This window comes from Gracilinanus agilis, chromosome 3 (genome assembly GCF_016433145.1).
Source record: "Gracilinanus agilis isolate LMUSP501 chromosome 3, AgileGrace, whole genome shotgun sequence".
Taxonomy (NCBI): domain Eukaryota; kingdom Metazoa; phylum Chordata; class Mammalia; order Didelphimorphia; family Didelphidae; genus Gracilinanus; species Gracilinanus agilis.
Window position 1 is genome coordinate 410742413 of NC_058132.1, and position 13092 is coordinate 410755504.

Below are 13092 nucleotides of genomic sequence, written 5' to 3' on the forward strand. Positions count from 1 at the left end.
CAGGGAGTAAGGTGGGGGGCTCACAGGAGGCAGAGCTGGAGGGGAGCAGAGTGCTTAGGCCACTCCCCTCTACCCTCTAGACTCACTGAGGTCATTCCTCACATCCCCTACCCCTCTGCCCAGCAGCCCAATGGGAGTGTTTTCTCCCTCCCGTGTGAGGTAAGTGGGGGGGTGGCAGGGTGTGCCCAGCACTCAGTGGGGGCGGGGAAGGGGCACCACACTTGGTCTGAGGGGGTGGGGCCCGGTACTTCCTCTCCAAAAGGTTCACCATCACTGCCCTAGGGTCACCAGTGCAATCTGTGCAGGACAGGGACAGACCCAGAGAGAGGCATTTCTCTCCTGGCTGCCCTTCTTTGGGACTAGCCTAAAAGGCTCCCCTCATCACTCTGCCCGGCCTCTTGGATAGAAGGGGGCCCCATACTTTTCATTGGCCACCCTCTCCTCCCTTCCTGCCCCCTACTCCTTCGCTTCCCTGTGTATTCCTTTTTAAAAATTTTTAAACCCTTAACTTCCATGTATTGGCTCATAGGTGGAAGAGTGGTAAGAGTAGGCAATGGGGATCAAGAGACTTGCCCAGGGTCACACAGCTGGGAAGTGTGTGAGGCCAGCTCCAAACCCAGGACCTCCCGTCTCCAGGCCTGACTCCCAATCCACTGAGCTACCCAGCTGCCCCCTTCCCTATGTATTCTGTCCTCCCTCTTAGACTTAAAGTTTCTCCAGAGCAGGAGTGTCTTTGTGTTTGTAGCCCCAGTGCTTAGCATACAGCAGGAGCTTAATAAATGTTTAGAGTGGCTGAATCTTGGCTCTGAGGACCCTGTAGTGTGTTCATTAATAGCGGAGTAAATGGCTGGTATGAATGCCGCGCATGACCACGATGACTGTCAGGGAGGCTGCGGTTGGCCTGAGCGGGGCCTATTCTTGTTCTTTTCACCCTGCCTCCCACCATGGGTGGGTGATGCAGTGGATGGGGCACTAGGCCCGAGGTCAGAAAGACCTACTTCTGAATAAAGCCTGCGACACTGGCCACGTGACCATGTGTGAGTCATCTAACCTCCATCAAATCGACCTCAGCTTTCTCCTCTGTAAAATGGGGATAAAAGTAGCACCTATGTTCCAGCGTTGTTGTAAAGATAAAATGAAATATTTGTAAAACTCTTTGCAAACCTCGGAGTCTCTGTAAAGGCTACTTAGGATTGGTTGCTCCTCTGCTTTACATATTTTCCATCCCCATTTGGAGTATGCCTCAAGGATGAAGTTTTCCCCACACAATTCCTACCCTCACATCCACAGCGGCTTCTGCTGCCATTTCAGCACAGAAGGTGCTCCATCTTCACCAGGACAAAGGGGTGACCAGGCAGGGAAGGAGGCGAGGGCTAGCCACCCACCATTCACTTCTTTGTTTCCAATCAGTCAGTCGCCTCTCACCCCTCCCACCCGGTCCTTTCCTTCTGGCCTTCTGTCTACCCTGGGCCCAGCATCTTCTGGGATACAGGCCTCTCCTCTGGCAGGCACTCAGCAGGACTCGGGGCCTGTGATTGCCGACCTTTCCTGGAAGGAATAGGGACAGGGGATGGATGGGGAAGGAACAAAGTGTCCAAACTCCAGACCTAAAACTTGGGAGACAAAAAATCCTTGAAGTATGTAACACTTGTCACTCATTTAAAAAACTTTGCTATTTCTTAACTGAAGGATGAAGCCATTTCAAAAAGAACTAGAGACTAATTTTTCTAGTAATTGCTATGTAACTAATCTTTGGTGAGTCTGTCACATAATGAGCACTTAATAAATGTTCCTGACAGACTGAAAGACTTTTAGGAAATAAGGGTGAAAATCTAAAATATTAAGGAAAGTTACAGAACACCAGGGCCCAATGCTTTCATAATTTTCCTGTTACCCTTCAGAGTCAAAATATCAGGAAAAGGAGGAAATTATAGAAGTGCCTCTAGTATATAGATGTAATTCCTAACTGATTAGTTTATGTCTATATCAATGGATAATGTTTAGTAATAGTTTAATTTCCAACAACAGACATAACCTGTATAAACTTGTATAAATTCTCATCAGATTTTAGCCACAATATCTACATAAAATGATTTAAGTTTTATTAAATTGAACTTAAGGCCAGTTAGACTAAATGGCCACTTAGTTTCATCAAAGTTGAAGGCTCTTTGGAAAACCTCAATTTTTTTCCTGTGATTATTAATTCACATAATGCACCAGGAAGGTCAAGTCTTCTTAAATATTTTCTGGGGTGAATTCATATTTGCAATTAGAATAAGTATAAATAACGATGTGGGATAGACTGTTCCTCTTTCCTTTCACCATCCATGATTTCTATTTAACATCATTTTCAAGAATGAATTATCTGAATGTACCTACTAAGTAAGCATTCAACCAAGAACCATTTCAATATACATCAAAATTAAAACTCACAACAATGTATTTGGTGTATTTTTATGTGCTATTTTAGGTTCATTTTACTAGATAGAAATGTGAAGTTTTCAATGCATTTAAATCCACAAACCTAAGTTAATCAATATATTGTGATTCAAAAACCTTTTGCTCAAACATCTTTAGGAGATGCTTAAGAAATGTCAGGGTCTGGCTGCTAACAACAGGGAAGGAGAAACTATAGTACGTAAAATTTCAATGAAATACATATATGCATTATATAGGCACACATATACCTATATATACAGATATATGAATAAAAAGCTGAGATCTTATTAGAATTGGTGAGTTCAAAAGTAGAGGGAAGAAAATCAGGAACATTTTAAAGAGCATTTTTGGGTAGTGTTCCATGAATTCTGACAGCCTAAAGGTGGAATCTTGCCTCCCAAATATTCCTGACCACCCCACTATCATACATCTGAATTTTAATTTTGTGTCTTGGGAAATTCTACCATAGAGTAAAGGTCCTTAACCCAGACTAGAAAAAAAAAAGGAAGAAATTTGATGACTGTGCTTCTATTCTCTGGCTTTAAAAACATTATTCTGAGAAAGGGTTCATAGGTTTTGCAGATTGCCAAAAGAGACTATTTTACCCCCAAAGAAAGTTAAGAATTTGAGCTTTTAGAGTCATTTGCATTAATGAGTACTTTCTTTTTTTAAATGCAAATTTCTTTGGGAAGGTTAGGTGTTTCATGATGATGTGAATAAGATTGATCAGATTTTAATTCCTACAATTTAGGTAGTAATGATGACATTACTTTTGCACCAAAGCCTATTTCTATTGTGGGTGCTATCTCTACACGTTCAGACATTTCTTAATATATAGAAAAATCATAAGCACCTCTTCTTTCTTTAGTGGAATTAAATAGAATTATGGAACTCAGGAGCTTGGTGCTTGCATGCACACAGGAAACTAACCTCTGAATTTTATTTTTCTCATTTCTTAATCAAACATAAAACTGACCCAAAGTGAAGGCTTGAAAACTGCCAGTCCCAAGCTAAGGACTACTTGCACTGGAAATTCACTTCGATTGGTAAAGTATTTGAGCTCAAGATTGATTCCACCCAAATAAAACAGAGAAATTTTTTTTTGCACAAAGAGCATATTGTGCCAATTTATTATAGAATGCAGTTTTTAAAAAAATGATGTTTCAAGGTTAGGTTCTCCAACTAAAAACCACATAATTAGAAACACTTGAATAACTATGTAATGGTGATTTTTCCTCCTGGTGTGTTGTAAACAGAATTCTGAGAGCATTCAACCACATTCTTGATCAGAGTAACTAAAAAGTAGCTTCTAAACTTAACTGTTCCTTCAGGGAAACCATATTTCAAATTTCTGAAGCATGCATTGTTATTTGGCATTAAGTACTTCAAAATGAAACACTTGCTATGGCATTGTAAGTCCAAAATGTAATACTTATTTACTGGACATACACATTGCAACTAGAAAAAAATTACATGTGTAGATAGTAGAATTCCACTTGAAATTTGGGGAAAGGCACTGCATCCCTCTTCTATATAATCACACATTTACTATCCACTTCACATGCTTTGAATCCAAACTCTGTTAAAATGTCTTAACAGCATCTTCTACAACATACAGATACACAGGTAAGTAGCTATGATTTATAATAGTCTTCCATTGCCATATTTTCACCCAGCTATACACAGTTATGAATATACTTTAACAGTTTTATTTACAAGTTGATTTTCATGTTTCAGTGGAAAAAAAATCAAAATATCTGAGCCAATATTCCCAAGTAGGCCTACAGCTAGCATTCATAGTTTAATAAACATTAAATAAACCCAAATCCCAACCAAAAAAATACTTAAACTAAGACTAGCCACTTGCTAAATTGTGCCATAAAAAATGTTAGTTTCTTAATTCTTCAGGCTAAATCCCACATATGAATGTTAAAATCCAGATCAATTTTTTTGAAAAGCACAGTTACATATGGCACCAAATAAGAATCAGTGAATGCATTCCAGCTGTAAATTGAGTGTCTCTGAAAAAAGAGGACTAGGATCTGGTAGGGCAATAAATATTAAAGGCTTTCTCAAAATACAAAACAGCAAAAAAACAAAACTTAATAAGACAGTGACACAAAAGTTAATTTGGAAAATCATTAACTCCACATGCACAAAATAAGAAAACAAAAGGAAAAAGAAAACATTTGAAAATTTTCCACATTGTGCGTTTTTGTTTTGTTTTTAAACAATTCTACTAGTATTCCACACAATGTCTATAGCCCACCAGACGATGAAGTCTATCATTGTAGATTGTATAGCAACATAAAGCTCTCCCTACACCTGTGACCATCTTTTCTCTGGAACAAAACAGAAACAAAAACCAAAACAGCCCACCTGAAAAGAACAAGTACAAGTGTTGCTTATTGGCTTTTTCAATTCTTTCCCAAATGTCTGATCATCATTAACTCAGTGATGGGCATAAGGCCATTCTAGGGCTCCATGAACACTAACTGATGTGCAGCACTGAGAACAAGGAGCTAGGCAGCTCCTGGCTTCTTTTCTGAACAACATGAACTGGAAATCTGGCCACAGCTACCCATCTTGTTGCCATCACAAAAATCGTGACCTGACATTTCCACAGTAAAAGATTACTCCCTATGAATGAACAGTGGTTTGGAATTCATCTAGGCCAATATGCCAATTCAGCTTAAATGAATAGGTGTGTACTCTGGTCTTCTTGTCTGAATAATTTTTGGTTTGGGTTTCTTCATTCCTTCAACCTCATCATCCTCTTCATTTTCTTGATCACTCTCACATACGTGGACCACCACACTGGGAGTGGTGTCAGTGGCTGCATGCAATTCATATTTTTCACCTGGGAATGGAAAACACACACAGGACACCTCAGAAATGTCCCAAACAAGTTTGAAAATAAAATAAAGGACTAGCAAATGGAAATGCAGCTGGCTTTTGTACACATAATTTTGAATAACTTGTTAAACAAAGTTGACAATCTGGAGAGATGGGCATGCTTGTTTCAATATAAAAATGTTAAAAGTAAATTAATAAAATCTAGGTTGAGAATCTGTGTAGAAAGATTCTACAATTCATGTCTTTGGTGGCTTATTCCTAAAAAACAAGAATAAGAAAAACTCTTGAAACCAATTCTGCTAGCTTAAAAAATAAATTCACAGTAAGCTTATTGAAAGGTCTATTTTGTACCCTAAGGCAGGCTGACAGACAGTAGGGGCCCATCAATTCCTTCTTGGTGCTGAGCACTTTCAGCACAAAGCACATTTCATTCTTACTGCTCAAGTGTGTGTGTATTTGGGAAGCAGTCAACACTTTAATATGGTGAGGATCTCTCCATGTTATCAGAGTGTTTTCTCCTTTAAAAAAGAAAGGCAGTTATCTGCCAGTGCCATAACAGACAGTTCCATGGCTTACTGTAACTTTGGAGCACTGTTAAATTTAGTGAGATTTGTTCTCACACAACAAGCAGTCTGGGTAGATCTACCAGCAGTCTTTCTATCTCAGGAGATCATGTCATAACTTGCATTACACTGAGCCAGCCTGGAAATGGCAGTGTTAGCTGGGAGGGGAGGTGTCTCTGGGCTGTGCCTCAATCATAGAAAGGCCTTGCCTAGAAATAAGCCTGTGGAGGAGACTGTCACTATGCCATCTGACTTTAGATTTTCCATAGGTTGCCGCAGTAACTGAATAAGGAGAGAATGAGGAACTGGAGAGGCCACTGAGGACAGGCAGGAATAGGTTCTCTTTCAGGGCTCCTCAGTCTTTTCAATCATCATTAACTTGAGGCAAGAGGGCGGGAAGGAGGACTGATGGAGCGTGCCCCAAATATGGGCCAAGGTGAATCCTAGTCACACACAGGGAATCAGTAAAGGCCTTTTCTAGACTCTCAGGAGTACTAACGTGGATCCTGCAGCTAGAAAGTGATGATTGTGGCAGCATTCTGCTCCTCTCCCCTCAAGCCCAATGCAGATTCCACACTGGGTAGCCTCCTAGAGGCAAAACAGATTTGTCCTCTCCCAAATAGGCCAGTACATCGTGAGGAGCTTCTTGAGGAGCTTCTATCAACTTTCAACTGAAAAAAAAAATCTTTTCTCTTCTCTGTGTGATATTATAAAATTTACCTCAATTTTCTGCTTTCTAGAATCTCTGAAACTGCCTTCAAGTTTTCCTGTCCTGGCTCATCACGGCATAGCCATGACCCTGAGCTCTTGCAGGCTCCTTCGAAGAGCCTGGGAAGTGGGAAACTGTGGAATAGGCTGGGAACTACCTGCCTGTTGCCCAGGCCCTTCCGAGGAGCTCTTCTCTTGAGGAGGAAGCATTAGGGAAATACATTCTTTGTGCCACAACAACTCATGAATTTAAGCTTCATGTTTAGTGTTAGTGGAAAGGCAAGTCACACTGGGGAAATCACAGATGCTTGAAGGACTGAGTTAGAATCACAGAATGCTGTCACTGGAAGAAGTCTTAGGGATAATTTCTGTGCATTTTAAATTACCCCTCATTTTACATTACTCAAAGTACAGACATGAAAAAAGTGGAAGAGAAAAGTTGAGAAGTTAACATTTGTTTTTTGTTTTTGGTTTACATGTTGAAGATTTTGCCTGTCTTTGTACCTTGGGATGAGAGTATAGTGAAAAAGGGAAAGATTCTTGGCTTCCCGTCTCTGAGGAAAGAGTTAAGTGACTTGCCCAGGGTCACACAGCTTGGATGTGTCTGAAGCTGGATTTGAACTTAAATCTTTCTAAGGCCTGGCCTCTACCCACTGAGCCATTTAGCTTCCAACTAGGTATACAGAGGCCAAGTGATTTGCCCAAGGTCACATAGCTAGGAAGTATCTGAGGCTGGATTTGAACTCGGTCTGCCTGACTGAGGCCCAGTGCTCTTAATCAATAAGCCACAGCTATTTCAGGAAAGTCTAATATATTTCTTTTCACCATACAGCTAATTCACTATTTTGTTGACTTTTCTTTTCAAATGCTTACCTAATATGTCAACCACTGAAAAAATCAAGAGATTTCTAAGTGGTCCATGGGTCAAATTTAGGAAAAGTCTTCAAGAATGATTAAATTAAAAGTAGAGAGGAGAGTTCAGTGAATTGAGAGTTAGGATCAGATGTGGGAGATCTGGGTTCAGAACTGGCCTCTGACACTTCCTAACTGTGTGACCCTGGACAAACCCACTGAATGCCCATTTCCTTGCCTTAGCATCTCTTCTGCCTTAGAACCAATATATAGAATTGATTCTAAGATAGAAGGTAAGGATTAAAAAAAAAGTAGAGAAAGAGGCCAATTATTGTGAAACTAATGAGTTAAGTCAAGATCAGATTGCCTTTGTTTTTTGATGAGATTACTTTTGAAATGAAAATCCTGGAAAGGTATTTTGCCATTTTTTTGAAGGTGTGAGAGATAGTAATTGATATACTTTTGGCTTAGCAAATAACTCCACATTTTCCCCTAAGAAAGAAATACTCTTTTTTTCTTCAGAATCCTGAAATACACTCCCACCCACCCTAAAAAAATCCTAGGACCTGCTAGGAGCTTTCTAAAGATGCCATGTTAGCCCTGTACATTTTCCCATTGGCTTGTTATCTGATAGCCTAACCTTTGTGACAAGATTAGGAGTGAGTAATGTGATTCTATAAGTCCCAGAGGGAACTTTCAGTTTGGGCAAGGCTTATGGAATCTTGATCTGAAATTGCTGATGAATCCAGAACACTAAATCCCCAACAAAAAGGACTATCAATAAAAAAGAACATCATATTTTTCACTGAGCACTGTGAGAGCTGAGATTTATTTAATGGGAGTTTCTATACCCCATGGAGATTGCTCAGGAGGAAATGACTATGGCTACACGGAGGCTGCTCAAATGTCCTCATTCCATGATCCTACATTTTGTCTCTTCATCCTCTAACAACCTTTCTTAAGGCAAGGGGTGAGGGAGGAAAGGCCATTCAGATATCTTTTCCAACCAATTGCTCAGTTTCTAGGAGTACAGATGCTGAATTTAGAAAGGACCCTGGAGGTCATCTAATCCAATATGAAGAATGTTTTGTAGTGTTTGCAATTATTGATAGGTTCTTGACTTTCTTTTGGGGGTATTGAAAGAATTATAATTTCTCATTATTTTGGCAAGCCCAATGGGAAAATGTCCCCACCTACCCTCTATGAAGTCCCCTTCATAAGAGGGGCAGTGACTCACTACTAAGATTCTTTCTTTAGCATAATCCCTGTTCTCTGTTGCCACAAAACTGAAATTGACACATGAATTGGATCAATGAATCCAATTATCCTATTACTGAATATGTCTTCTGCAAGAGCTATATTTTCACTTTCCTGCAAATTATTTTAATTCTATTTGGCCCTGCAAGAATTTTTGATGGGGGTCTTAGCTAGGGTTCTGTTTGGGTAGTGCTCTGTTTTGGTTTCTAGCACTGGATCTTAGGCTTAGAAAGCCTGGGTCCTGATCTTGGCTCAGTAATTAACCATTTGAGTGACCTTGGGCAATTCCCTTACCCATTATGAGACTCGGGTTCTCATCTGTAAAAGAAGGAGATTGGTCCCTTCCAGCTCTAAATCTATGACTCTAAAGGGACACCATCTCTCTAGTCCTCTAGCAACCTAACTCTCTGGTCAGCGTGTGACGTTGAGAAGTGGGTATATATTCATATTGCCAGCTGGGTCGGGCTCTAGAAGTGAATTAAAATATTAAAGAAAAGGGCTAATGCCTAGTACAGTGTTTTATATATACCAGAGACTTTAAAAAATAAATTTTTTCAATTAAAAATTTTTATTTTTTTCTCTCTCCCCCCTCCCTGCTTTTGAAACTTTTCACTGAAAGACATTAGACATGTAATAAATGTTTGTTATATTGAAATGAATTTAGGGTAGAACAAAAACATCTCTGAGGAAGGAGCATAAAGTGTGTTTGGTTTGAACCATATGAAGTGGAAAAGGTGATGGGGAAGAAGCCAGTCTTTGAATTTTAACATCTTTACAACATCCTCCTCCTCCCCGCCTCATATTCTTTTGCTTCATCCCATTATTACATTTGTTATAAGAGTAGTCCTTACCTGGTCCTAGCTTGGAGATAGCATATAAAAGATCATAATTAATGACTGGAGTAGCATCTTCCACTTGTTTCCAGCCAACAGGTGGAGAGGCAGGAGGAGAAATCAAAAACTGTTTGTCTGGATTAGGTGGAGCCAGGTGCGAGCTTCCTATGTGCAAAGTCTAAAGAGAAAAGGACATTAACCCAAACACTTTCAGAAAGATTCACCAGCAAGCAATTAAAGCATATGAATGAAGCTCTCTCATTGTACTATAAACAAGGAATTATTAAATATAATTGAAATGCCCCAAAAGACAGTTGTGAAATTGGAAAAAAAAAATGTTCAGACATAAAAACACTTGTGAATCTAGGGATAAATTCTAAAGCAATTTTACCATGGTCAGGGAACAAGATTCTTAAACAAATCACATTGCTTAATTAATTGTGTGACCTTGGGTAAAACCAAGTTTCCAAATTTGGGTTCAGAGATATGGATGTGATAATAAATGCTGATAACAACCCTTGCATTACCTTCCACAAAGGTTTATTGTGGGTTTATGAGATGATGTATGCTATACTATGTAATTACTAAATGTATACATGCTTTTTAAAAATAACTGTTCTACATTTAGAGCACCCTACCAGTCAATAAAGCTTACAGGTTTAGATCAGTAGTTCTTAACGATTTTTTGTGCCCTTTGGCAGTTTGGGAAGCCCATGGACCCTTTATCAGAATAAAGTTTTGTTGACTACATTAATAATTGAAGAAAATACCAAATTTTAGTTAGACATTAGTGAAACAGTAATTTTTTTCTATATCCCTCAAGTTCTAAAGATTTTTAGTAATCATATTGAAATCATTTGGAATTTTTTAGGCTTAGGAGGGACTTCAGAGATATGTCATAGTCTAAATAGAATCTGAGATCTATTTAAGATTCTTCATGGATTAGTTATAGAAACAGAACTAGAATTTCTTCCTGTTCAATTTTGGTCTAATCTTTTCATCTTATCCACATTATTTCTGTAATATTGGCTCTGGGTTTTAGGTCACTGAGGTTTACTGCTATTGATTGCATTATGTTGCTAAAATTATATTTGCACAAATACATTTTTTGGACATTAATTAAAAGGTAATGTTATAATGTTATTTTAAATAGGAGGAAAATATGAAAAAAACTGGTAAAGAATTTGGTAGGCAGGCTTTGGAAAAGTCCACTTTCTAGGAGAACAAGAAAAATGAAGAGAAGAACAAATGGGCAAATGTTTTTTTAAATAAATATCCAAAAAAACTGATGATCAGGTTTCACTGAATAACATAAAGGGAGAATGGGAGAAGGTGGCCAAAAGGTGATGAGAGGGGAACTTACTGCAGCACAAGTTAAGCTGACATCAAAAGGCTAAGGTTGTTGGGAACCTTTGGACAAGTATAGGTGAGTGATTCCTAATTTGATGAAGAAAAGTATTGCTGGCACATTGTATCTGGAGAGACATGACATTTTTCAGCTTAATTTTTGTTACTTAACAATCCTCTACTAAAAAATCTTTCCTTGGGCCCCCATTGAAACACATCTCACTGGAAAATGTTAAACTTATACTAATATTCTTTCCTTTAACTTAGTAATAACATTTCTAAAACTCCTTCCCTTGTAACTTCCTTCCTTGGCCCCTTGGGACTATCTCAATATAGTACTATTAATAGCATGGAACAACAGAAAAATCTTTGAACTTGATATCAAATGAACTGGGATTTATCTATAGATATATAGAACATATAGAGGTTTTCAGGAACTGACAAAACAGAAGATGAGGGGAAAGGGGCAGGGCACATAAACAAATCAGAAAGGTTTGATGATAATGCCTCTATTTAAGTAACAGGGCTTTGAGCAAATCACTTAAGTTTTCTAGGTCTCAATTTCCTTACCTATCAAAGAAGTTACATTTTTTTTTTTTTAATTTTTATCCTGGGACTCCATTCTAGGAGAATAGGGCCACAACCAGTAGGCAATGGGTCACTCAGGGTCACCCAGCTGGGAAGTGTCTGAGCCCGGATTTGAACCTAGGACCTTTCGTCTCTAGGCCTGGCTCTCAATCCACTGAGCTAGCCCAGCTGCCCCTGCTTTAGGTTGCAGTTTCTTTAGCAGATGTAGTTTTTACAGGGTGGGGTTGCTAGCCCCACGCCCAACCCTCCTCCCTTAGCCCAGGAGTGGTAAGGGTGGGCGATAAGTTACAGTAATAACACTAAACCCATTATATATGCAGCTTAAAGGAAAAATAGCATGTGTGAAAGTACATTGTAACATACAAAGGGCTATACAAGTTAAAAGGTTATTAAAAACCTATTGATTTATGACTTAGTTCTAGTCATTGTTCTGCTTATCCATGTCATAATGACAATTTTCCTCATGATAGTGAATGGGAAACTCACCCCCTCCTCCAGAATAGTGTGCCATGCCGTCAAAATTTCAAATTTATTAAAAATATACTACATGTTTTGGGCTTGATCCTTTTTGAGGTTAGGTCATTGGCTTTAAGGATTGAAACTAGAGCTATTATCTAAACTTTTTGATGCAAGTATTATTTTTTGCTGTGAGCAGAGCACAGAACTAGGTACCATGTGAGGTGGACATGGAGTAAACTATAATCCCAACCTCTGAACAAATTATAATATGAAAACCACATACATATTTTGTATATATGTATGTATACATATATGTATACACATATGTATATAACTTCCAGGCCTATATTAGTTATATAAATAAACATTTTTGGACCACTTTTCTTCCTGAAGATGCAGTAGAAGAAAAACAAAATGAATACTATTTAATACCTTAGATTCAGTGAAACTGTTATTTGAACTATATAATTAAAGGATGTTATTAATGGCCCCAAATACTCTATGCAAAAGTGATTTAAGCAGCATTTTGGTAATTGCAAAAAAAATTCAAAATGACCTGGATGTCAAATGATCAGGGAATAATTGAACAAACTGTGATATACAAACATAATGTAATATTATTATATCATAAGAAATAGTAAATATGAAGACTATAAAGAAACATAGCAAGATTTAAATGAAATAGAGAGTAAAGAAAGTAGACTAAAAAGCACGACTACACACAAATGACAATTATGAAGACTCTGGTTATTGGTAGAAAGTAGGGCAAAGGTTGCCAGTTCCACTTGGCTTCAGTCTCTCTCCTTAGCTGATGTGGCAGCAGAGGGCAGCAATAGTTCAGCAAAGCAGCTCAGGAACAAGGAGGGCGATGATCTCATGAGAGAATGCGAGGGCTCAACAGTGGCTGAGGTGTGACCATCAGTATTCTCCCCATATGTGCTTTCCCTCCCACAAACTCCTCCCATAACATGCATGACCAGGAGCACAGACAGAGGGCACATATGTGGCTGGGGTAAGTACAATTTCTATCCCTCCCACACTGCTCTCTCTCTCAGGGTGTCTTGGCTGAGCTGCTGCTGCTGCTGCTCTCTGCTGATTGTCAGTTGTGATGGGGCTTCTTCATCTGTAGCTTTTGTGTGTGTGTGTGTGTGTGTGTGTGTGTGTGTGTGTGTGTGTGTGTGTGTGTGTGT

At 38.9% G+C, this 13092-nt stretch overlaps 1 protein-coding gene across 2 annotated transcripts in view; it reads right to left on the minus strand.

Moving 5' to 3' along the window:
- Positions 1-3534: 3534 nt before the first annotated feature.
- Positions 3535-13092, minus strand: part of RCAN1 (regulator of calcineurin 1) — a 110172-nt gene continuing 100614 nt past the window's right edge. For both annotated transcript variants that reach the window (XM_044670237.1, XM_044670238.1), the window contains exons 3-4: positions 9527-9686; positions 3535-5299 (exon numbers count right to left, since the gene is read on the minus strand). In XM_044670237.1, coding sequence (XP_044526172.1) covers positions 5127-5299; positions 9527-9686 — 333 coding nt within the window. In that variant the 3' untranslated portion in view covers positions 3535-5126. The remainder of the gene's footprint in view (positions 5300-9526; positions 9687-13092) is intronic.